The sequence below is a fragment of the Sebastes fasciatus genome, chromosome 4 (genome assembly GCF_043250625.1).
Source record: "Sebastes fasciatus isolate fSebFas1 chromosome 4, fSebFas1.pri, whole genome shotgun sequence".
In the NCBI taxonomy this organism is placed as follows: Eukaryota; Metazoa; Chordata; class Actinopteri; order Perciformes; family Sebastidae; genus Sebastes; species Sebastes fasciatus.
Window position 1 is genome coordinate 21379939 of NC_133798.1, and position 25964 is coordinate 21405902.

At 39.8% G+C, this 25964-nt stretch overlaps 4 protein-coding genes across 9 annotated transcripts; 1 reads left to right on the forward strand and 3 right to left on the reverse strand.

Moving 5' to 3' along the window:
- Nucleotides 1–468: 468 nt before the first annotated feature.
- Nucleotides 469–9600, reverse strand: rapsn (receptor-associated protein of the synapse, 43kD). Of its 3 annotated transcripts, XM_074632746.1 has the most exons (8): nt 7978–9600; nt 7046–7384; nt 6151–6309; nt 4214–4312; nt 3928–4050; nt 3767–3820; nt 2737–2936; nt 469–2520 (listed from the first exon to the last, which is right to left on the reverse strand). In XM_074632746.1, the coding sequence occupies exons 1-8, from the start codon at nt 8200–8202 to the stop codon at nt 2448–2450; spliced, it is 1272 nt and encodes a 423-aa protein (XP_074488847.1). In that variant the 5' UTR covers nt 8203–9600; the 3' UTR covers nt 469–2447. The 3 variants fall into 3 exon arrangements, with proteins under 3 accessions (XP_074488847.1, XP_074488848.1, XP_074488845.1); XM_074632747.1 differs by lacking the exon at nt 2737–2936; XM_074632744.1 differs by having other exon boundaries at nt 469–2936.
- A 303-nt stretch (nt 9601–9903) lies between these two features.
- Nucleotides 9904–15230, reverse strand: kbtbd4 (kelch repeat and BTB (POZ) domain containing 4). Of its 2 annotated transcripts, none has more exons than XM_074632743.1 (5): nt 15125–15230; nt 12949–13423; nt 12726–12867; nt 12116–12222; nt 9904–11354 (listed from the first exon to the last, which is right to left on the reverse strand). In XM_074632743.1, the coding sequence occupies exons 2-5, from the start codon at nt 13408–13410 to the stop codon at nt 10491–10493; spliced, it is 1575 nt and encodes a 524-aa protein (XP_074488844.1). In that variant the 5' UTR covers nt 13411–13423; nt 15125–15230; the 3' UTR covers nt 9904–10490. The 2 variants fall into 2 exon arrangements, with proteins under 2 accessions (XP_074488844.1, XP_074488843.1); XM_074632742.1 differs by having other exon boundaries at nt 14959–15197.
- An 819-nt stretch (nt 15231–16049) lies between these two features.
- Nucleotides 16050–18517, forward strand: LOC141766156 (protein FAM180B). Its single transcript, XM_074632751.1, has 3 exons — nt 16050–16430; nt 16604–16677; nt 18122–18517. Exons 1-3 carry the CDS (start codon nt 16358–16360, stop codon nt 18470–18472), a joined length of 498 nt encoding a protein of 165 aa, XP_074488852.1. The 5' UTR covers nt 16050–16357; the 3' UTR covers nt 18473–18517.
- Nucleotides 18518–18575: 58 nt separating this feature from the next.
- ddb2 (damage-specific DNA binding protein 2) lies at nt 18576–24337 on the reverse strand. Of its 3 annotated transcripts, none has more exons than XM_074632749.1 (11): nt 24179–24337; nt 23938–24087; nt 23730–23842; nt 22525–22716; nt 21929–22095; nt 21351–21450; nt 21004–21181; nt 20215–20360; nt 19186–19341; nt 19053–19098; nt 18576–18962 (listed from the first exon to the last, which is right to left on the reverse strand). In XM_074632749.1, the coding sequence occupies exons 2-11, from the start codon at nt 24074–24076 to the stop codon at nt 18694–18696; spliced, it is 1506 nt and encodes a 501-aa protein (XP_074488850.1). In that variant the 5' UTR covers nt 24077–24087; nt 24179–24337; the 3' UTR covers nt 18576–18693. The 3 variants fall into 3 exon arrangements, with proteins under 3 accessions (XP_074488850.1, XP_074488849.1, XP_074488851.1); XM_074632748.1 differs by having other exon boundaries at nt 23730–23845; XM_074632750.1 differs by lacking the exon at nt 21929–22095 and adding an exon at nt 22231–22376 and having other exon boundaries at nt 23730–23845.
- Nucleotides 24338–25964: the final 1627 nt, after the last annotated feature.

The following is a 25964-nucleotide window of genomic DNA, read 5'->3' on the forward strand; positions in this document are numbered from 1 at the left end:
TGCTGTTTTCTTTTTTTTTTCTTTTTCTTTTTTTCTCTACATTTATTTAATTAATTAATTAATTTATTCCAGGTTTCTATCTTACCACCATGAACTATACTACTGTAGTACTTACTACTTTTAATTCTAACTAACTAATTAAATTAATAAAATTATTATTTTTATGTTATTTTTTTCTGTAACTTTATCTCTAGGGGTGGGAAGAAGGCTGGTCCTGTCTCTGTGTGGGAGTGGGAGGCGATGTGTATGTGTGTATTTATGTATGTGCATATTAAATGTTAAATGTAAAATATCATTTTTTTTTTGTACTATAGCACCGATGTTATGTTTTGTTATGTTTGTTATGCTATGTTGAGAAAAAAAAGGAATAAAAAGAATTTTCCCCCCAAAAAAAGAATATATATATATATATAAAAAAGCACAATACAAATTGCCAACATCAGCTCTAAAATCACAGAATAACTTACATTCACTTTCTGTGCACTTTATTTTCCATAGTGAAATATTTCCATATTCGACACAGTAACATGGTTTGACTCAATGCATAAATATATTAACAATGCATTCTAGTCAGACTCTAATTAAACCATGGTTATATCAACATGACATCTAGAAAAACACAACATGTATTCAAATGTCGTGTTGAACTGCATTAATCCTCTGAGGAGAGGCAAAAACAGAGGTAGTTTAAACCGTTAAAAGATGAGTCGCTGTGCGGTCAGTGACATCTTATTAAATGTAAATGATATCTGTACTTTACATTGATTGTGCTACAGGTAAACAGACAACATTGTTTTGGATGCAGAGACCTCAAAGAAGAACCAGAAGTTGAGGTCATGTAGTGATGTGTTGTGGAACATAAATGCTTGTGCTGTAAAAGCAAATTGTGTTTCTCTTCTCATGCCGTCAAGCCACTCACATTTTACAGTGAGAGAAAACAAAATACTTAATGTTTTAAAGCTAAAGTATTGTGCGTATTCCTCAAGTTTGATTAAATACGTTTGCTTTAATTATGAATGTTTCAAAGAGGATTTGTAGTATTTTTTCTTTTTAATTATTTATCCTGTTTTGACCATATAACTGAACTCATCTGTGTCTCACATCAATGTTTTAAAAGAGTACTTTTGTAAACTACAACTCTAAAAAGAAATTTGGTAGAAGGAGTTTGATTGACATGGCTTTTTTTTCTCAAATCACAATATGTCTAAAATAAATTGAATATATAAGGAATATGAATGATAAAAGCCACTGAATATTAAGAAATACTATGATAAACAAATCCGAAATAAGTAAATACAATTACATGGATACATAGTTTGATGTAATCCTTTTGTTTCTTGGCATCGTAAATAAAACATGCAACATTTACTGATGTGAGTTTTGTTGACGTTCTCCCTCAAAATCACCATGAAAATTATAAGGTTTGCAAGTAAATAATCTCAATCTGACTACAATATTTACATATGACAACAAATATGAAAACACTACATTAAAACATACTGCATGTATCGCCTCTAAATAGTTATCTGGCAAGTGTGTGATTGGTCAAAGAAGATCCTTTCCCAATAGGTTTCCTTCTCAACAATATTTGTCCTTAAATTGCAACAATATTATGTTGACGTCAGACTTAAGAGTAAAACATGGACAAGAAAAGGAATTTCTATAAACACAACGTGTGTTGATCCGGCTCCTTAGTCTCGGTGAATAAGAAAAAAAATAACAGCTGCATGAACCTGTTCTGTAAAGACATGCTAGTTTTTGAATGGTTAAGAGATTTTAGCTCGTTTTAGGTTTTACAAAACACCTCAAATAAATCTAACTTTTTAAAACAAATTAACATGAGTATGTACATGAATACAATAATAAATATACCATGTATGAAATCAGTTAAATTCAGAAATGGCTCTGTGTTCTGATATACAAAAACAATCAGAAAACTGTTGACTAAAGAAAGAGTGGATGTTGTGTATAAGGTAATTTGAACAACAAACCCTGTGACTAAGATCACTGAAGATCATTTCATGTTGATTTCAGGAAACAATTCTAATGCATAAAATAGCAAATACAAGTTATAAATGCTCTTTGGACGGTCCATAATCCTCTAGATTTAAATTCTGCAACAACAAGGCCAGTCGTTAGAGACCATGTAGGTTCTGTCTTCTTCAGCTTATATTGAAATGTAACACTGTCGGTTATTTACCTCCTCAGTCAGAAGTAACTCACAGACTGACGTCCGTTAATGAGATGGACGCCTTGATTGTGTCCTCAGAGCCGCTCTCTGCGACGCTCTGGGTTCAGTTCAGCATCCTCTTCACAGGGCAGTGAATCATTTACTCCTCAAACATCTTCAGCACATCCTGAGGCTGCCTGCTTCTCTCAGATCAGTCAGGAGCCTGTGAGGCTTCACGCTGTGTCTGCAGATCCAACGCACAAACACAGTCTCACAATCACACAAATCCAGGCTTCATGGAGGACTTGAAACATTTGGGACAACCCTTCGTCCCGTTTGTCTGCAGACACCTGAAAGGATAAAACAGACGAGTGTCAACAGATCCATCTGTCGGCCTGTAGACGTGATGAAATGAAGAAATACAGAAAGTATTTGAGTAGATTCCTGTACTGTATTCACAAGTTATTGAGACTATATCACCCCAGGTACTTCTTTTCGTGGCAAAGTTATGTATGAAGAACATCAAAACAAAAATCACACTGAACAATTGAACACTCAACACCCACTTGAGATGGAAAATGTGGGAACAGGGTAAGGCCTGCAGTTTTTGGTCCCTGTCCCCGATGGACTCTCCACACATGCCGCAGTAGAGCTCCAGTTCCTCGACACACTGCAGGAACTTCACCACCTGCTCTCTGAGCTCCTCCATCTGCCCCCGGCTTCGATGAATCCCCTCACTCAGGCAGTGCACCTTCAGCGAACACAGCTTAACACACAAGATCAGAAAAAAGAATGTAGACTCTTTACAGCTTGTATGATGTATACGTGTGTGTAGGGCTGCGACTAAAGATTAAAGACTAATTGTTTGTCTTTAAAATGTAAAAAAAATAGCAAAAAACTCTGCTATAACTTCCCTAGAAGTTGATATCTTCAAATGTCTTGTTTTGTCCAACCAATATTTGACAATCAGGTATGACAAAGAAGTCTTAGTACAAATGTTCGGCATTTTTGCTTTAAAAAATGACTTAATGATTATTATATTATTAAAGAGGACATATTATGCTTTTGTGCTTTTCCCCTTTCCTTTAGTGTATTATACAGTTTTTGTTGTGCTTGTAAAAGGTCCAAAGTCCACAACAAAGATAGTTACTCGCCCCCACAGAAACACTGCTCCTGAACTGCCTGAAACGCCTTGCTTCAAGTCCCGCCTTTTCTTCTCTAACGTGGTGATGTCACCAAGTAACACATTTTCATAATACCTGCCTAGCGGCTAGTTTGGCACGCCCTCAAATAAAGCTAGTTAGAGTGGAGCTGGAGCGGAGTCTGAAGAGTTTCATTCGCTTGTCCAATCACAACAGAGTGGGCCAGCTGATTAATCAGAGCAGACTGGTCTTTTCAGGGGGTTCAAGCACGTAAATGTTCAAGCATTTACATTAAAGCATGTAAACATGTTCTAGAATAAAACCCAAAATACAAGTATGCACCTGAAAACAAGCGTAATAGGTCCTCTTTAAACAAGTTGCCAAGCAACTTATCGGTTAATCGACTAAGATTTGCAGCTCTACTTGTACTTGTGTCCTGTGTAACACCAGTTACCTTGTTTCCCATCCCATCTGCCAATTCCTGTGCTCGCTGCAAAGAATCAAGAGCCTGGAAAATAAACAGTGAAGCAGGGTTTGTCATTACTACTTATTATGAATAACAACGTCAATATGGCTGTGAGATTTGAAGCGAGATTTATATATAATGATAGGTACCTTGTCAAATTCTTTCTGCAGAAGCCAACACTTTGCAACTCCCAGGTAGACGTGTGATTGTCCGAGACGGTTTCCGATCTCAGTCATGATACCCAGTGCAGACTCGTAGCGAGGGAATGCTTTCTAGATGGATGGAGAGAATTACCAAGATGAAGCTCGCCATATTATAGATGTCAGAGCAATATCACAGTTAAAGAAAAAAACACATTTGAGTCAAAAATATATAAACCAAAAGGCAAAGTCTTATCGTTAACCCAACAAGTTTGCACAAATGGTGGCACCTTACATCAGCGTCACGCCTGCAGCGGTGTATGTCTGCAAAGTTCAGTAAGCACAGAGCCTGCAGAGGACGGTCACCGTGCTGCAGAGCAATCTTCATAGATTCCTGTAGACGTGTGAGACAGAAGGTTTTAGAGGAGAGAGGAACTCTTCTGACCCCCTTGACTGTGATAGCAAAGCTCTGCTGAAATCTAATGATTAATTAAGGAAAATCATTTTGGATCATTTGGAAAGTGGACTTTCAAGATAGTCAGATTTATTATCAGCAGATACATTTAAGGCGAGACACTGCAGACAAAAACAGTGCTTTTCATGCACTGGTCAATTTTGAGATTTTGGTCTTTTTTTCTTCCATAACATGTCTTCTTTCAGACTAGTGGACAAAATACAAAAACCAAAATACACATTCAGGTGTTTATTTTACTACTTTGTCTATTTGCATCTGTAGATTTCTCCTAAATTCACCAAAAGTTACCATTAGATAATGCCTCATTTGCAAATTTAAATATACGATTTCAGAAAACTGTAATACAAAAAACAATTGTCTTCATGTAAGTAATCAACTGGGCAAGTTTCATGGTGATATCTATTAGGTAACATTTTTTACCCTATTCACCTGAAGTGCCTTTCACAATGTACGGGATTTTACAATACATATCTTCAGAGGATGTTTCTCAAAATTAGTTTTTTTTTCAGACTCTGAGCCAGAAATCTCCACTTCAGTAGCACTTACACACACCAGACTTTCCAGTTTTATTCATATTTATATTCTGAAGGATTTTCCAGAGGGGTTTGTTCATATATCATTTATAGCCTGATTTCTAGAACATGTTGTTCCTAAAAACATGGAGAAGATTTATAGCTGTTGACAGTTTTTTCTGATTTATGGAGTGATAAAAAGAGACATTCAAAATTCCCTTAGTAAAATCCTTTGACTCTAATATGTCAACAAAATGAAACAACAATTTTGAATCTGGCTTTGTCAAATGTTCAGATTTATGTTATGGAAATGTATGCAAATTAGCGTATATTTAATAAGATAATGCCTCATTTGTATAATTAAACATACATTTCACAAAACTTGTAATACAAAAAAATATTGTCTTAATGTCAGTAATCAACGAGGGAAGTTTCATAGCAATATCAATTAATTATGTTTTGTTACCCAATTCACCTGGGTGTCTTCCTTTAAATCAAATGGCAGTATTAAACTACAGCACCATAATGTATAATACGCCTCTTAAAATTAACACTTATTATAGATGAAAATATTTAACACGGTACATTTAACTAACAAACAAACATTCTGTGGATGAGAGCATTTAGCAGAGTTGTTTATAATGAACAGACGTGTGAACCCTGAAACTGATGGCCGTATTTAATTAAACTACTTTTACAAGTTATTTCATTTAGCAGTTTCAGTATATTTTCAAATAAACCAGACTGAGAAATGATGTTGAACGTGAGGCGTTTCACCTTTAGGACTCCTCTTGTACTCTGGTATTCTGAATATGACAACATGTGTAAATTGTTTGTCTAAATGCGTTTGGCAAATGTAATAAATCTGAAACGCATCCTGCTGTCTTGTTACTTTACTTTTGCACTCCAAGGCAATGACATCAAGTTATTTTTCACCCTCGGTACATAATTAGAACAGAGTGAAGACTAAAGCTTCATTAACACTTTAAACCAGCGCCTCTGTGAGCATATTTCTGTCGAGGTCTAAGGTCTGGTGCGACGGAACAACTGGCGCCTGCACCTGTCAGCAGAACAACGTCTACTGTATCTGCAGCTCCGACATCAAAACAGCCAAAGACATCAGGGGATCTCGTGAGGAAACAAAAACGTTCACATTCTCCACAAGTTATGCGAGTTTGTCTTTGTGGGGGTTAGTCACGTCTCTGAGGACAGTTAGTTGTGTGTGGGACGGTTATAAAACAATACCTCACAGCACTCCATGGCGTCTGGCATGCGCTCCAGTTTCCTGTAGGCGACAGACATGTGGTACTGGCTCATGGCTCGATACTTGAGGCTCCAACCCTTGCCGTAGTCGTTGACGAGCTCAGCTGCTTTGCAGGGGAAGAACAGGGCTTTCTCATAGTCCTGTTGGCAGAAGTTATTGATGAGTAAGACATCTGATGTCCAAAATGGCAAATGTCTCAGTCAAACGTCTTATTTAGATACCACTGACATGGACTTTTTGGTTTCCTTCCTTTAACAATTCAACCTTTGACAGTATTCAAACTGAGTCGAGTACTTTTGATATATTTGTCTCCACTATTATTAACATGCATATTATGTTTTCTTTCATAAAATAACGTGACATATGAGTGCATTCTTCAAATGCCACTTCACCACAATCTCATTGAAACCAATCCTCCCCAGGAAGCCGAGGTATTACTCTTACAAATCTCTGATGTCAAGGGTACTACATAAGCCCCCGCCTGCCAGCCGGCCTACTCGCTCCGCCCTTGTTTCACAATGCCCAGTACCACATGAGCTAACCATTGATGATGTTTGCTTGGATGCTCTGCAGTGTTATCATGCTCCGCAAATACGCTGACAACATCAGTATTGATTGCGCAATGAAGTCACACGTGCAATCCAATGATTGTTTTACCCAAATGAAATACCTGAGAAGTCTGCAATGATCAAAGTATTTTTTACAGAAAAGGAAAGACTCCTTGTCTATAGTATGTCATGCAAGAATCATTTTAAGACAATTAGTCAAAAGAGCAAAGACTAGGGTGTAGTTTTTGCAGTGCAGCACACATTACAAATTATCAAAATCAGCTTTCAGAATAATCAAATCTCATTAATTTTATTTTTTTTAAAGTACCTTAAGGTGGACATAAATGTTTCCCAGACTGCAGCAGACTCTGCACTCCAGCATCTTGTCGTCGTTGTTGTGTGCGTAGCGCAGGGCCTTCTCGTAGCTCTCCAAAGCTTTCTGGAAGACGCTGAGGCCCAGGAAGGCGTTGCCCATGCTGAGACATACCTGGCCGTTGAGCTGCAGGCTGACGGTGGTACCCTGCATGTTTAAGCAGGTCTTACAGTAGGACACCGTTTTCTGGAAGTCGCACAGCTTCTCGTTGCTGCGCGCCAAGTTCAGGTAGCCCTCCGTCAGATAGTCTGGGTCCTCCATTTCTCTGGCTGTGTCTATTTGATCTAGAGCGTACTGCAAAGAGGGAGCGAGGTGATGGGAAACATGCAGGCAAACTGTGAATAAATTCAAAGAGATAAAAAGAGAGAATGCGTATGACACATTTATTGAAAGACATGAGGGTCTCTACTTTATAAAGTCCTCATCAAAGTGGGGTGAAAGAGAGTGGGTGCTGCTTGAGTAAAGATGGTTATGTCAACAAGACACCCCACACTGATACTCGGGTTGCAGGACACTTATTTACTCTGCATCGTGTGGAAGCCACAAATTAACCCGTGCTTCTCAAGATCCCTGTAAATGGAACCAAGAGGGTGACCTTTGACCTCTTCTCGTTCAAATAGTCACTTGGACGTTGTAGAAATGTCAAAATGCGACAGCAGCACGAACTGTAACAGTCCTGAGTGGACATGACGACATATAAAATCGATGGGATATTCAGTGGTGCACACACAGTGCTGGTTGCATAACACAAAATATGATCACACAGTAGTAAAAATGTGAGAAACGTGAATATCTAAAAAATAATATTTAGAGTAGGACACTGATTGTATATATATTTGGTTAACTCTCGTTATTGTACGTAGCATACTGTTGTTCGCGACGCTTACCTTGAGCATATCTTTATATTTTCCCATTTCTGAGTGCGCCGTGATCAGGCACCCCAACACCCGAAACTTCCCTCCAGGATCTGAGGTCTTCTCCAGCACTTTAGTCCAGACATGCAGGGCTTTGTCCGTCTGATTGGACTGATACAACCTCAGGCCCTTCTCTATCTGCTGCTTGGTTTGGTCCTGGCCCATCTCTGGTGCAAGGCGCCTCATAAAAATATTCATTCGTTTAGGCCATGCAATTTCAGTGAGGCAGCAAGAAAGTAGATCCTTGCCATGCACAGAACAACTCCGAAGAAGATCCCGTGAAGATGATCCTCCCGAGAGGTCGCTGCCAGAAGGCCTACCAGATCCCGCTCTCTCAGCTCCGGCTGTGCTGAGATGGAGAGGAAACTGGATCCAACGAAGTAAAACGGCAACACACCAAGACCATTATCACCAGTCGCTTCGCGGAGAGCTTGAGGGCCAGAAAAATACCTTCCGCATTTAACCCTGCGATGATCCCCTCTCACCATCAAGTGTTCCAAAATTCTCCCTCAGGTTTCCGCTTGAAAAATGCCAAAGAAACACGTTTCCCGGCGGAGTGCTAGCAGCGATATCCCAGAATATCTACTCCCTCCACACCCCAGCGAAAGGAATTCTCAGCACCCCCGTGTCCAACCCCCTCCACCTTCCTCCTACTGCTGGCGCTACAGCAGATGGCCTTGTCACTCTAGACCATGTGTCCCTTCAGGAATTCTGTCCTGCCCTCAGCAAGCAGTCCCAAGGTCACTACAGCTCCTAGCGATCTCCCTTCGGACTAAACCTCACTCGCTGACCAAACACTGGACGCATTTTTAAACTACAACCCTCTGGTGCATTTAACACACGTCCACAAATTGATCTCACCAGACTCTCACACGTGGGACTGTGAACTGCGATATGGGGTGTTGTTCGCCAACATTAAGGGACTGCATGTCAGATGGTGCTCGTAGTGGCCGTCAGTTCCTATTGGGAGTTCTTATGGAGGCGCATATGTGGCCCCAGAAACCCCCACCCCACATCTTGGCGTCAGCAACTGATGCTTAGAATAGTTCACAAAGTCTGACATGTTACTGGGCTTGGGTTTCAGCTGCACAGCCTCCTGCAACACATCAATGGGATCAAAGTTTTGGCCTCTCTGTAGTAGCTTTCTCTCCTTCAACTCCCCCGTTCCCCCCCCAAGGACAAAACAGGCACCTTTACCACCTCGCCATTCACAAGATGCATTACCAATCCAAAGATAAATACTGTTAGGAGGTATGTCTTTGTTGAGGCAAAGCTTTCAATAGCTACACAGCAACAAAGTGACCATTTCTAAATGCATCGCTGTATAATTGCAAGAAGGAAAGATCTTATATCCCTAGTAATAAACAGTATAGGGATGCACCGATACCGGATTGGATATCGGGCCGATACTGACTCAAATAGCTGGATCGGGTAACGGTGGCAACGGGGCTGATCTATTCAATTCAGTTCTATGTTTATATACTATATATATATACTGGAGTTTTAATCCCTGTTTAAGTTTTGACCAATTTGTTGCTGCACTAAAAAGGTTTACACTTGAATTGTAATTCCTGTTCATTTTAAAGGTTTTTACCATGTGACTGGTGTACGATTTATTATTTTAATAATAAAGAACAATTAAATTAATTTATATCACATTTTGTTTAAAGAGTTAGGAAGGCAATGATTAAGTCAATCCTGATGTTGTCTTACACATAAAAGAATGATCCCAGTCACTTCCACACAGTGAGACATCGGTACTCACTATTGGCTGATACCCAAAACCGAGGTATCGTTATCGGGACTGAAAAAGTCAGATCGGTGCATTCCTCAAACAGTATGAGAGATAGTTAATGCATAAAGGCTTAAGGACCAAAAAAACATCAGAACAAACAGTGGCAGCTTGTAGCTACAGCGATATATTTTTACATTTGTGTTAACTTGAACATGTACGTCGTACATCAAAAAATACAATCTCAAGACAAGAAACTGTGAAAAATTGAAAAGTTAGAAAACATCCTCTGTTATCGTGTTTGACTTCAAATTTAAACATCTGAGGATATTTAACCTACAACATCATGACACACTTATTCACGCACGATACACCCGAGGATGTTTTTATGTCCAGTAACGTTTTTACACTGAAGTTGTTCATGCGTGTCAGTAAACAAGCAGTGCACAGGAAACAATGTTGATTAGTTCATCACCGGTTACAGCATCACTACAAACTGATTGACTTCTTAGCTAAAGGGATCCACAATGAGACACACTGGAATAATACAAGCAAGTGACACACACCGTTGAACTGTTTCTACTGGTCTGGTGGTGAAGTCGGAAGGGAATGAGTGACACAGAAACCAGCTGAGTAAATACATTTAGAGCAGGTGTCCTCACAGGATGTCTGAACAGTGAAGTCATGGTAAGATATCTTCCCTGATTGTCCGTGGCGTCTGTTTGGACCACGGTATGAACACCCAGAGGACATTTTAGGCCAAAACAAACTGCCAGTTTGTGAGGAGGATTTTAATACCTCTGATAACGGAGACGACAGAAGTGGCCGGGTTGAACTTCAACGTGTTTGCGTCCCCTTTCTTACATTTGTCCCTGAAGACGTATATGCAGCCATTACAGCTGGCCACCTTCCACAGTGAAGGAACGCAGCTCCACACCTCAGGGAAGCGCAGGCGGGTGAAGCTCTCCAGCAGAGGGTTGTAGCACACTATGGAGTCTCCCTCTGCTACGATGAAGATCACGTCCATGTGGACCGCGGCGTGCATGCAGCCCGCGAATGGCAGCATGTAAGGTTTGATCTGGCACTTCTGGGAGGCGGTGTCAAAGCACTGAATCAGTCGAGACGGCTTAGTAAAAAAGTCCATGTCGTTCTCCTCCCCTCCGAGCAGGTAGATGGTACCTCCCAGATTAACACCAGCCGCCCCGGACACCGCGGTGTCCAGCTGGCTGGTTTCTGTCCACATGTTGTCCTTCACTGTGTAGTAGATGACGGCGTTAGAGAGTGTGTCCTGCAGTGTCTTACCTCCTAGCGAGTAGATGTTGTCCTCACTAGAGACAGAGACCATGGTATGGTGGAGGCGGTCTCGGGGCAGTGGGGCGCAGCGCTCCCAGTCCATGGTGTGCATGTTGCACTTCCACATGCGGCGAGGGATGGACCCCCCCACCACATACAGGTCACCTCCGTGTTTACAGGCCGCTGTGATCTGATGGCATAAACTGTTCTGGCCGCTCACGCTGATCGCATCGTCCTCCTCGTCGCAGTGAAGCGACACAGCCAGGGAGTGAGTCCGCGCCTCCTCTTTACCAATCAGGTAGATGTGGACATTCTCACCGATTTCCTGTAGACATGCAAGATAAAGACACATCAGACAACAAAGATACAAATGATTACAACCAGTGGGCAACTCCGGGTCTGAGAAGTGAAGTCAATGCAGAAGTGCTTTAAACTTGCATTCTTTCTAATAGCCAGCAGGGGGCGACTCCTCTGGTTGCAAAAAGAAGTCTGATTGTATAGAAGTCTATGAGAAAATGACCCTACTTCTCTCTTGATTTATTACCTCAGTAAACATTGTAAACATGAGTTTATGGTCTCAATCGCTAGTTTCAAGTCTTCTTCAATACAGCATGATGTTCATTTAGTAAATGATGGTCCCATTTAGAGTCAAATAGAGCATAAAGCAGGGTATGCTTTAGGGCGTGGCTACCTTGTGATTGACAGGTCGCTACCACGGCGTTGTCTGGTCTGGGAGTTGTCCGTGTTTTTGTCTTACAACTTTAACCCTTTCACAGTGTGTTTTGAGTTCATGAAAGTTAATTATAACATTTTGGTCGCCTAAAAATATCTTATTCAGCGTTCAGTTGTAGTTAGCTCCACCCTCTCGTGTCATTTCTGGTTGCAACCAAGATGGCAACAGCCAAAAACCAAGATGGCGACGGCCAAAATGCTGAATTCAATGCTTCAAAACAGCAGTCCACAAACCAATGGGTGACGTGACTACGTCTGCTTCTTATACAGTCTATGATCAGTCTACAACAGTGAGAGCAAAAATGAGAGCACCCTCTTCATAACAGTTTTCAGCTCTAGATGAATGAATGTTACCTTCAGATTTTCTCGGAGAATACAAGAAAACTCCTCTCTCTCCACCTTGTTGTGGTTTATCCACGACTCGATGGCCACTGTTGGATTCTGGGAACTGGGAACTCCATCTGAACACAAACAAACACAAGGAGGCCTGGTGAGTCACATTTATAAAAATGTTGGATTAGTGTTGTCAAAAATATCAAAGTCTTAATACATATCGACAGTGAATATTTGAAATGTGTATGCCCTCAATGTTGTCTCAATTTTCCCCCGTGGTATTGAAAAAGGTATCGAATGTAGATATTTTTCAAGGTATTGTATTGAAGTTAGAAATTCCAATATCATGACAACACTTTGTTGGATAGTCAATAATGTAGAGGCAGACAAGAAATGAGGGTGATATCAAACCAGGGACATTCAGTGTATGGTAACTTGCTTAATCATTCAGCTACCAGGACGCCCCATAAAATGTGTATTGAAGGTGATGGGACTATACCTGGTTTTGCATGTTTTAGCTAATTACAAATTATGTATTATGTAATCACTGCTAGCCATTATGATTTGGATATCATGGAAAAAAACATTTGTTGGACGTCATAGCACATGATGGGACAGCGATGGGTAATACCTTTGAGGATGTCCAGGAGCAGACAGAGAGGCACATTAAGAAATTCTTCAGTCTGATGCAGCTGGGCCAGATGGATTTTGGCACAATGCTTGGCTGCAGTATACAACTCCTGGTCACTGTGTCTGTCTGCCAGCCACATCACCTGGGCAAAAACAGGTTATCATCAAACTGATACTACACAATTATGACTAAGTAGCAGAGACTTGTGAAAACAGCAAATCACCTGCAGGCAGTTCTTGACCTCTACTGTCCGTGAGAGGAAGCGGGAGCATTCCTCAAACAGTGCAGTCAGCTGGTACATATCTGCCATCTCGTAGGTGTCCTGAAGCTCCTCCACCCTCAGTTTAATCGTGCCATGATAAATGTAATCAATCAGCAGCTGAAAGACAGTGGCGCCGACGTCTTTCAGCTCAATAGAGCGGTTGTGGGACTCTTTGAGGTTGGAGGTGAACATGGAGCGGAAGAAACTGCTCTGTGCCGAGAGCACCAGCCGGTGCAGGTGAAACTCTTTGCTGTCAACAGTGATGGTGACGTCAGCGAACAGGCCGTCCTCCAGACACAGGTCCATGATGCTCTTCACCACCCGGCTGGAGTGGGAGCGGTCGGTGAAGGTGTATCCAAGGAAGTAGTTCTCCTCTCCCACAGAGCCCCCGACGCTGAGGCCCCCGTCCTCGCTGGAGTCCATCTTTGCTGCTTGCCTGACAAAGTCACCAAACAGCAGAGCATCCATTTACACACCAGTTTATAAGATGTCAATATAAAACTAATGCAGTCTAACACAAAACCTTCATTAAGGCTATGATGATCAGATGTTGTTTAAACTATTCCAGAGAGGTGTTGATTATATCCTGACACTGGAGAACACTACAGATGTCATTATTGGAGTGTTTAAAAAAATCAATATATATTTTTAACATAAATAGATAAGGATAAGGATTCCCTTTTTCCCATAGTGACTAGTATGATATGTGCTGAACAGGACATTTTGTTGTATTTTTTAAATTATGTTAGTTTAGATCTTTCTTCCTTTTTTGTTTTTGTTATTGTTTTTTTTCCTCCTGGGGTTAGGGGGGAGGTCCTTTGTATAAGCCTGTGGCTTCTTGACCTCCCCTGATTTTCTTGTTTTTTTTTCATTAGCTGGATTTTGTGCAGTTTTATATTTGTCAAAATAAATTAAATAAAATAAAAAATAAATTACAGTTCACAAGTAAACTTGTCGGTTGTCTTTAATAATAGTTACAGGGTGAAAACACATATTGCATTTCTGTACTGCAATTTCTTGTTAATTATCAGCCGATATATCAGTACAATATATCAGAGGAACGCTTATATTGGCTAATATATATATTTATGGTAATTTTGGAGACTGTTTTTATTGCTGTTAAATTATACTGAAAGGTGTTTTCTAATCGTTTGTCCACCCCATTTATTTCAACTAAAAAGAGATTAAATATCAGACACCTTCCAGTACTACACAATAAATCACCTTTAAAGTCAATCAACACCTCTCTGCTAAAGTTAACAAACATTATAACCATCATGAAGGCAGGATTTATAGATAGATATATAGATATAGATAGATATATAGATAGATAGTAACTTTATTGATCCCGATGGAAATTCAAGTTTCGAGCATCACAGTTCCATAGTGCAAAACATGTTAGTAAAAAGGCAGTAAAAAAGTTAGTTGTGCAAAGTACAAAAAAATATACCAGATATAAAAATACAAGGAGATGAAGAAAACTGTTAAAACTGAATATAGTGCAGGATAACAGCTGTGATACACGACTATTAAAAATGTGAATATAGTGCAAAAAGTGATATAGTGCTGAATAATAACATATAGGAGATATACAGTAGAGACCAGGGGATTAAGAAATATCACATATGGAATATAATGTGGGATGAAAACTGAGGTTTTTAAAATAGACTAAAGTGTAGAATAAAGCTGTACATTATTGTTATAATACAGTAAAAAAACAGCCTGTAGATGTTTAGAGTAGAGCTGTTGGTGGTGTGCAGAAATAGAAAAGTAGCTTAGTGAGAGTGCACTGTGTGCATTGTTATCTGTCTAATTATATTACACTGCATTGCTTTTAGCTGGACGAAAATGGATGTGATATATCGTTATAATATGCAAAACACAAAGGCAGCTGCTCAGAAGCTTTGTTTGTATTGCTATTAGATGATCTGATGGAGCAGGCTTCATGCACAGATGTGAGGGTGTAGCTACGCGCTGGTGATGGAGGAGCTAACAGCAGCTGTGTTGTTGTTGTTACCGTCCCTCCAGAGTCACGATTCAACCGGGATATCGAGGCGGTAGAGTTAACATTAGGACTACAAATGAGACAATAGAGTCGTAACGCTTTAAAGAATGACTAGTAAAGAATCGTGGTTACCTTTGTATCCACTAGTTTATCATCCAGGAGCAGCTGAACTCTTCACCGGAAGTAAACACTCTGATGTGATGAGACGAACCGCTGGTGTCATTCTGGAGCTGCTGCCTCCACGTGGTGGAGCTGAGGTACTACAACACTCAGCTCACAGTATATAATTGGTCAATTATACTAAATAAGTAATTGGCTGGACAGTTAGTGTCTTACTTAATGAGCTATATTACTATGTAGTTAGTGACTCCTCCAGGGCATGTTGTGATAAACATACTGCCTCTATTAAAGCATCCACTGTGTCTTCACCACTACATGAGGTTAGGGCAGGGGTCAGCAACCTGAGGCTCTTTAGCTCCTCTCCAGTGGCTCCCTGTGGATTTATAAACATGGAAGTGAATAACTGTTTTTTGTTTACATTTTAATTTTAATTTATCATTGTTGTAGGTCTATTGTATGACGATACGACGAAGTATTAGGCCCACATTGAGGAAAGAAAAAAAATCTGAAATTTTGAGAATAAAGTCATAATATTACAAGAATAAAATCATAGGTTTACGAGAGAAAAAGAGTCGTAATATCATGATAATAAAGTCGTAGGTTTATGACAAAAAAGTTGTAATATTACGAAAATAAAGTCATATTATAAAGTAGTAATTTTACGTGTTATTTTCCTTTTTTGTCGTAAAGTTATGACTTTATTCTGGAAATCTCAGATCTCACATCTCAAAGATGTTTATTCCTCAATGTGGCCCTAATAATCCGTACGACATTTGCTCTTTGGGCCCTCACTGCATTAGACTTATATACTATATACTGTGTTACATTCATCACAATGATCAAATGTTTTGCAGCTCCAGACAGATTTTTTTTTTTTTTTGGCCTAAAATGGTATTTTGATAGTAAAGGTTGCTGACCCCCTGGGCTAGGGTGAATATAATGGGGAAATGCAACATTAAAGTAGAGCTTAAATGTTTAAATAAAAGGGTGAAAAAGGTTAGTTGCCTCTGTTGGCTTCAAGACCTGCTAGCTCTGAATTCTGCCTGCTGTGGATGAAAATCCAGGATCAAAAAATTATTGCTCTCTGCTCTGCATCACAGCCATCTGGCATTTGGTCCTTTTTTTCCAAGGTGGAAAAATGAATGGTATTCAAGCTGCGTCGCTTCTGCCTGGATTCACAAAAGTAGATGAGGAAGAACAGAGAAGGATGCAGCGTTTCATCTATCAGCAATAATCAAAAGAGGAATGAATATGAAAATACAACTTAAAATCTGCCTTCTGATCATTTTGTGGCTTTCGTTTGAGCAAGTGCTGCAAGGTAAGTAGAAACAGAAGATCTTCTATCAGGACTGTGATTAGGACAGACAGGTTGTAATATAATGATACTGCATGCACTGATCAATATGCAGCAAACAGGAGTCAGTGTATGCAGGCACAGTTTCTCTGCATTTCAGTTATGTTACCGTTAAACTTCAGCATTTTCTACTTTAGATGTGTCTGCAGGCATCAGTCCAACTTCTCAAAAAAATGGCCCATCAATCTCTGATGCAAACCTGATGTTTGAGGTACGTTCTTCTTTTTAGAGTTAACGAGGACCTATTATGCTTTTGTGCTTTTTCCCTTTCCTTTAGTGTGTTATATATTTTTACGTTACAAAGCCCAAAGTCCACGCCAAAGGGAGTTACTCTCCCCCACAGAAACACTGCTCCTGCTGAACTGCCTGAAACGCCTTGATTGAAGTCCTGCCTTTTCTTCCATAACGTGGTGATGTCACCAAGTGACACATTTGCATAACGGCAAATTTGGCCCACCCTCAAATAAAGCTAGTTAGAGCAGAGCTGGGGCCTGTACTACGAGGCAGGATTTGCGATTAGCGCGGTAACTTCAGGGTTAACTCTAGGTTTTCTGTCCTACGAAGATGGATCACTTCTTACCGGGGTAGATCACCATGGTAACTGATGCTGAACAGCTAACCTGCTCCGGAGCAGGTTAATTTCCAGATAAGAGATCAGCTCATAAAAAAGCACCTCCTACTGACCAATCAAAGCTCAGTGCGCAGATCGTATGATAATATTACAGAAAATACGAAAAATGTACAGTTATAATCCAGGCTATAAACAACACAGTTTAAACTGACAAATGCAGGAAGGACAGCTGGATTTATGCTGAGGGTGTTTACCGCTTTGAATTATGTTTTTATATTTTCTTTTTTTACTTGCTCTTGAGTCCGTTTCACACTGCCGGAGACGGGGACACAGCTGAAAGAAGGTTGAAATAGTCATACACACAACTCTCTTGAAAAAGGTCATAATGAAGTGCAATCCATTCATCCATTACATGTCTAAAAACTATTTATATCTAAACGCTACAACTGACTTTTGAGTATTCCGTTAAATTAATAAATCTGTAAATTTACACATTCACACATCAGGAGTTTTTTCATTTTGGCAGCTGTCCTCCCTGCATTTGGCAGCTTCAACTGGGTTAATTGTAGCCTGGATTAAATGTTTAACTTCTTCGTATTTGTCTAATATTGCTCTTCCTTTGTAAAAGGTGACGCTGTGTCTGTCTGTAAGTCTGTGGACTTGTCCATGTCTGTGATTGGTCATATGCTGCAAACACCGCCCCGTCCATGTGAACTCAGCCAGATTGAGAAACCCTGGGTTGATTTACCGAGTTGATAACCACCGTCGTAGGACCGCTTAGCGGGATCTCGTTTGTTAGGGTTAGTTAAGCCAGATAATGAGAAGATACCCTGGGTATATTGAACTCGCTTCGTTGTACAGGCCTCTGGAGTCCGAAGAGTTTGGTTCAGTGAGAAAAATAAAGAACATTAAAGCATGCAAACATGTTCTACTAGAAACCCAGAATACAAGTATGCACCTGAAAATAAGCATAATAGGTCTTCTTTAACAGAAGTCTACATGACACTAAATCTAATATTTTGCAATATTTTCCTTGCAGGGTAAGTGATATTATAGCATATTTACTTTTCCAACCTGTGTGCAGTTCTTGCTGGGCGGGGTTGAGATGGACCAGGACAACAACATCGTCCTGCTGGACAAGGAGATGGCATCGATGAGGCCGGGCAGGGCTTTTCTGTCTCAGATCAATGATAACATCCCCAGAAGTCAGAGCTCCATGGTGCAGATGGTGACCACACTGAAGGGTCAGAGGATGAGGAAGCCGCTGACTGAGGATCAGTTCGACGGTCTCGTCCTGAGCATGGTGTACTCTGCCCAGCAGGCCTCGCATCAGGAGAGAAGAGAGGAACAGGAGGCCTGGAGTGAAGTGCTCCTCCAGCTGGCAAACGTTACGGTCCATGAACTACGTGGAAGTAATCTCTTCAATTATGCATGATGCACAAACTGCCATTCTGTATGAAATAAAGGTGTATGCAATAAATTCACCTGCCTCAAATCTTCCTTTAATGTGTATTCGTAACAAAAAAGCTTTAAAATAAATGTATGAAACATGATCATTTTTATTAAAAATTAAAAACACTTTATAAAAAGACACAACAAACAGTAAACACAGGAATATATACACATGGATTTACAAGAGCCACACTATTACATAGTTTACTTCTTCCTCGTCTGTGCTTGTTTTTGTTTAGTATAGCCAGTTTTGGTCTTGGTCTTGGTTTTGGTGTCTGATTCTTCCAGAGAAACCAGTTTCTTCTTGAGCTTTGCATCCACAGCAGGAGCTCTCCTGTCCCTGCTGGAGCGCTGCCGACTCCTCCGCTGGCCTCTCAAAGTGTCCACAGAGGTCGAGGTTTCCTCCTCCTCCGACTTGTGCCGCTGATCACTGATCAGTGACTTTTGTCTATCCCAGACCAGCACCGTCACACCTGTGAGTGAACATTAAGCAGCTTCAGCTCTCACAGAACTGGTTTGATCAGATAACACATCTATCAATAATGTGCGTTTGAAAAACTCACCCATTCCAGATCCAATCACGTCACCCAGTGAATTAAATTTGTTGATCTGTAAATAAATATTTCTCCGTGTTAAACGCTACAGTTTTCATGTCTTGGTCCTGATTTTTTCCGGTGTCTTTAAAAACAGACTCACAGATTTGATCCCTGGAGCACTGGGATCTTGCAGCTGACACACGAGCTCTGCGGTGTTGGAATCAAAGATGTCGATGGTCCTCTGATCTCCGGGGCAAACGCGGTCGTCAGGGTAGCGGCCCGCCACAATTAGGTCATAGACTGGGTGCCATGTGGCCTACAGAGAAATAATAACAGTATTCTGTTGTCAATGTAATGACGTCTGTGGCTGTATGTGAAACAGCCTACTATATACTACTGAGGAACGCAGTATATACTGCGTTCCTCAGTAGTATGCAGCATGAAACTGCTAAAGTGATGTATTTTACAGTATGCTAGGCCAGGCTTTAGTCTTTAAACAAGCTCTTAAAGCACTAGAACTTTATAAGATACTGCAGGTTTAGCTCCACCAGCTACAAGACAAACAGGATCATCAACGAGAGGAGACTGGAAATATAAAACATTGATCAACAAAATTTACTCTAACTGCTCTTTCAGTTACAGCAACCAAACAGTGGACTGATATCCCTACAAATATTAGAGTCATGTTAAAAAGGGTCATGTTGTCTCAGCAGGTATCTCTCTGGCCCGTCAGAGGCAGCTCTTTCCCTCGCCACAGGTAACCACAGGTTGTGTTGTGATATTTAAACAAACCGTCCCTCAACAAGGAAATCTACGAGACCGGTCTCTAGAGAGCTCCAGCCAGTTCACAGCGGTCTGTGAGCATGACTGCCAGTCTAATTTTCTATGCACCATCAATTTTCCTAAAACTGCCAATATTCGAAATGTACACAGTTCATTTGTCGCCTCCCAAATTCTAAGAAGTGAATTTAGGGATTTTTGGCATACTGTAGATTTTGCTTTTGTTTGCATACTGCATATAACATGCTACATTTTGGCCAAATCAGAACGTACTGCAAGTATAGTATGCCGTTTTGAATACTGCCTGTGTCTTGCTGTCATGCTGTTTGTATGTCGATCATTTGTGCAACTAAACTCTGTTTGATAGTTTTGTTTTTTGATTACATACACATCTAGAGAAGAAACCAACCTTGATGGGTGTGAGATGCTGAAACTGTCTGTGCGGATGTTGGATGATGTGTTGAGGCTTCGACCAATCAGGAGACGAGTAGACCCGGATCTGGTCGTACTGATCCGTGGTGAGCAGCTTGGAGCAGTCCAACGGATTGAAATGGGCTGCGAGGAGGCGACAGAAACAGCTTTACTAAACCATGTAGATTTTCTTTACAGCCATAGCAACTGTAATACAAATCATGGCCGTAAACTTCTTTTAGGTTCTTATCCACATTTTCATCAAATAAATTAAGAAAACTGAACAGAGTTGAACTAAATGGAAAGAAGTCACTTGCATCTAACACCAACAATGACACGTTTAACTACAACTTATAGCTATTTATATTTAACACACTTATAGATTGTGGAATAGATTCCACTTCTAAGCATTTTGTATTTACTTATTTACACTGTGGTTATACAGTATATTGTATGTGTCTGATGCACATTTTTGTAAATATTTCCTATATTTCTCCTTCTATTTTTTAATCATATTTCTTTATGCTTTTATATAACTGTATAGCAAATGTAACAATGAAGTATTTCTGATTCTGATTACTTTATTTATTATCTATATTAATGGTAACATGTATGGTAGATTACCAGATGTCCCTTCAAAAGTCAGGGCAAGTTACACTTAATGCATAATTTGCTTTCATATTGTTTATATTGCACAAATGTTGCAGAATGTTCTAAAAAAATTAATGTATGTCACAAAGACGGAAAGGTGAAACTTAATAAAGAGTTTTGTGAATGAGAGTGTTACCTGAGTTGACCGCTTTCTCATGAGGCATCTCATGGAGGAAGCTCTTCTTGTCTTTGAGGTTTCTCAGGTCCCAAAGTTTCACCGTGTGGTCGACTGAGGCCGTCGCCAGCAACCAATCACAACGGGGGTTGAACTCTGCATGGGTCACTTTGGCTTTATGCAACTTGTCGCTGAAAATCTACAAATTAAATTAAAAATTAAAATACACACCTTTTAAATTCATTACAATATTTGCTTGTTTGAGAAATACAGATTTTCTTTAGTGGCCAGAAGACAACACAAGCCCTTTGTTGTCTCATTAAAATACAGTAGAATAATGATCTACTTCACTGGGAATGGACTCGTACCTTTTGGCCATCCAAACCCAGCAGTACAAGCTGGCCCACGTTGTCTCCGGTCACAAGCATCTGTCGACTCACAGACACATCGACGCAGCAGTACCAGTAACTGTAAGAAACAGAGAACACAGTGAGTTTACTGGATATAACCGATGGAAAATGAAACAGGGATGAAGCTAAAGATGCAATAGTTTGACAATACAGTTATGACCAAAAAAATTAATTAATGAATGAATGTAATATTCTTTATCATAGCTGTCCCGTGAAAACTATTTCCTTTTTTGGTGATTTTAAAGTTTTCACATAAACTGAAGGTTGCTCCTCTTGCTTCTGACATTTTATAGACCAAACAACTAATCGATTAATCGAGAAAATAATCAACACATTAATCGTTAGTTGCAGCTCTAATAAAAACACATTTATTATCTAAGAAATGCGGTGTTACAAATCTTAAAACAAAGTTATTTTTTAATTTCATGACAAGCTGAGCTGTTGGAGATGCAAACATTACATTTAACATTAACATCAACTAGATGACAGCATCTCTTTGAGCTGAGCATCAGTCTTCTCAGCAGCAGTTTTCTCACCAAACATTGTGGTGATCGTGGCCACAGTCTGTAGTTCTAGACAGGACGGTGGGTGTGTGGCCCTCAAAGCTCTGCAGGGTCAACGTGCCCGCACCAGAAGCCATATAGACTTTAGAAAGGTCCGTCGGGCAAAATTTCACCCCTCCGATAAAGTCTCCTGCTCCGCCCTGTGCACAGAAACATTAAAGCAGGCCTGTCACAGGGCAGTTATCAGCACTACACACCAATGTTGATGAGCCACCTGATAAGAAGACTGATGCTGTTAACTGTAGTTTACAGAAAACAAGAGGACTCAGTCTTACTTCAGTATGTCTGTGTTGGCAAACACTGTTAGAGTTGACCCAGTGAAATCTCGAAGAGCTGTCGTACCACGCATAGACGAGGTGAACAGCTGAGTGGGATTTAACTGGTTAAACTTCATGTCTGTAACTGAGTCTCCAACCCCCATCTAAGCAGAGAACCAATAAGAGTGTGTCGTCAAGTAAATGTAATTTGCAGTTTTTAAATAAATCCCAGCCTCAAAATGTCATAATTACAAATGTTTTAAAAATGGATAATTTGTTGAACGACTTGGTCATTCTGGTGCAGGAACTCACCCCTTGAAGAAAGTTTTTCTTCATGGGCACCTCAAAGTCCCACAGATAGAGGTCACCCCCCTTGGAGCCAACAGCCATAGTGGTGGGATGAGTGGGATGCCACTCCAGGCAGGTGACCCTGCGGTCGAAGGGGCTCGTAGCACCGTGGAAATGATAGGACGACAGCGAGCGGACAAAAGGTTCCTGCAGACACTGGAAGTAGGGATACAAGACAACATTGAAATTATCGAGCATCGCAGTATTACGTTTTGCGATACTGTATCGATCTTCGGAAGCACTGTATTGATTTTTAATGAATAGTTCAAATGCAAAGATTAACTCTGTCAATCCATTTAATTTGCAAAGATATGTGCCCCCTCAGTGTATGTGCAAAGTAGTGCTATGATGTTGGATGTTACAGGGACTGTGATAAATTCAAATGCAGATCCAACTGTTCTGACTGCATAAAAAAAAGTTAACTTTTTTTATTACGATTTTATGCATATGGTGGTGTGTTCTTTATACTATGACTGTTTTTTTTTATTATAAAGCAGGCTTAAGTCCTATATAAATACTGTGAATGTATCGAAACACTCAATCCCCAGGGAAATACACACAGCCCGTATTCAGAAACTCTGCATTTGAAGCAAGCTGTCAGGATTTCTCCCCATTCGTGATGTCACGAATATACGATATTTAGACCCTTTACACAATTTAAACGTAAACGTTCTAAATGTGTCCCAGTTTATTCCTGGTTGCAGTGTATGTGAAGTCATCAGCTGACAGGAAGTACACATGGACCCAAGCTGTTGCCTAGCAACGCAATTCTGTAGCAATTCTGTCAAAATGCGCTAATACGAAGCGTTTCAGGCAGAGGATAATTACAGGCATATTCAGGCTGACAGTTTGAGGAAAATAAAGTGTTTTTTGAACATTACAGCATGCAAACATGTTCTAGTAGAAACACAAAATACAAGTATGCACCTGAAAATTAGCACGATACAGGACCTTTAAATGCCCCCTGGTGAGTTAATCTGACCATGAATATTTGTTTCAACATAACAGAAAAGGATGCAACACATGGAATGATGCATTAAACTGTACTGCATGTAGTGAACATCTCCTACATTCACATACAGCTATTGCATTATATTTAAAAGTAAGTAACACTGTTAGTTTGTGCATTTTGTCCCTCTGTGCAGCCTGAACACCAGCAGCAGTCTCACCTGTCTCATCTGTGTGTGAAGACTTTGTCCCAGGGTGCTCCTGTAAATGTAGTGCAGAATGCTTCCATAGCCTCCTCTCTTCTTAACTCCTGCAGACTTGAGAGGAGGCTCTGCTGCTGCAAGACAAAAACCACTGATCATGATAAGAACATTTCACGTGTAATATACTGAAGCTGTATATTGAAGCTGTCCTGTCAGGGCTGCACACCTTGTTGTTTGGATGTTTCTCCATCTTTTCTGTCTCGTAGTTTTTTGGATAGAGTCGGACCAGAGCTCTCCTCGGTTCTTTTCTGCACTTTACTCTTTGGTTCAGACGCATCTGCTGACTTCCTCGGTCTCGTTTTCATTTCTCCCCCAACTTAAAAAAAAACAACGACTCTTATTGTGCAACACAACAGAGAGGATTTACTCATCTAGTTGCCACAATGAAGTTAAAACAGACTGCTTACCTGCAGATGTTCACTGTTTAATGGTGCAGCTCCAGAGCAGGAAATAGTCTTTGCATCAAGGACTATTTAAAGAGGCTAGGTCACTACACATGCATATAAAAATCTGGTCTGCACTCGCCGAAATTGAGCCAATTGCAACGCACAACCACAGCTCCAGTTACACTGCGCATGTGTTATATCCCAAATCCCAAGACATCATGTCCTAGCCTCCTTCTAACAGGCCTTGGTTTGTATAACGCAACAGTACACGTGAGAGGTGTGATGGCTGCATGGCTGTGTTTTGTAACTGTGCGTGTGTTGCAGCTGGTCTCCGGCAGGTGTCAGTGTTTATCTACCAGCAGCCCTCAGTGGACGCCATGTTTGTAGTTTAGGTAGGACTACTAACTGACGTTAGATCAGCTTGTATATTGTATATTGGTAGAATTTAAATTTTTGTATTCTTATTTTATTCTAACATTTTTATCTATTATTTTGTTATTATACTGCTTATTTACACCAACAAAACCAAAGCAAATTCCTAGTGTATACCTCATACACCTGGCAATAAACACGATTTTGATTCTGATTCTGATTATCTTTCATTTGAGGGGCTATATTTATGAAAAACACATAATTATGGAGGTCAAAGTGATACATAACTGATTAATTAATAAATATGGTTAGTTACATAATTAAAATGGAGTATTTAAAGAAAGAAAAAGCTTTGTAATTTCCCCCTAACCTATGTAAATACTACTACTACTACTACTACTACGACTAATAATAATGATAATAGTGATAGACTTTATTTATTTTTGAAAAGCTCACGAAACACAAACACATGATATATTAATAGTAATAGCTCAGATTTTCTTTTCATTACCCTTTGTATCATAAAGATATTTTAAAATACCCACTTGTCTTTTTGAAAACATATTGTTTAAAAATCCTTATTATTAGCATATATTTAGAGTTACATGATCCTAGTTTTTAGTTTTAGTTAAGTTTGTGGTCCATCTATCTATCTATCTATCTATCTATCTATAGAAGCCTAAAGATTTAGTGAATTGCATTGTTATAAACAGATTGTAAATAAAAATACCACAAGCGACCACTAATGGTATAAACAATAAATAAATAAAGAATAAATAAATATACAGAAGCTACAGGTACAGCTAGCTACAGATAGATAGATAGATAGATAGATAGATATATAGATAGATAGATAGATAGATAGATAGATAGATAGATAGATAGATAGATAGATAGATAGATAGATAGGTAGATAGATAGATAGATAGATGGACCACAAACTTAAAGGTCCCATATTGTAAAAAGTGAGATTTTCATGTCTTTTATATCATGAAGCAGGTTTAAGTGAGATATAAATACTGTGAAAGTATCAAAACACTAAATCCGTGGAGAAATACACACAGACCATATTCAGAAGCTGTGTGTTTGAAACAAGCTGTTAGGATTTCTGTCCATTTGTGACGTCACAAATCTACAATATTTAGACCATTTCACAGTTTTAAACATAAACATACTAAATGTGTCCCAGTTTATTTCCTGTTCCAGTGTAGGTGAATGACATCAGCTGACAGGATGAAAACATGGACCCAAGCTGTTTCCTAGCAACGCAATTCCGTTGCCATTCCGTTGAAATGCGCTAAAATGGAGCGTTTCAGACAGAGGGTAAATACAGGCATACTCAGACAGACAGTATGAGAAGAATAATGTGTTTTTTTAACATTAAAGCATGTAAACATGTTCTAGTAGAAACCCAAAATAAAAAACATGAACCTGA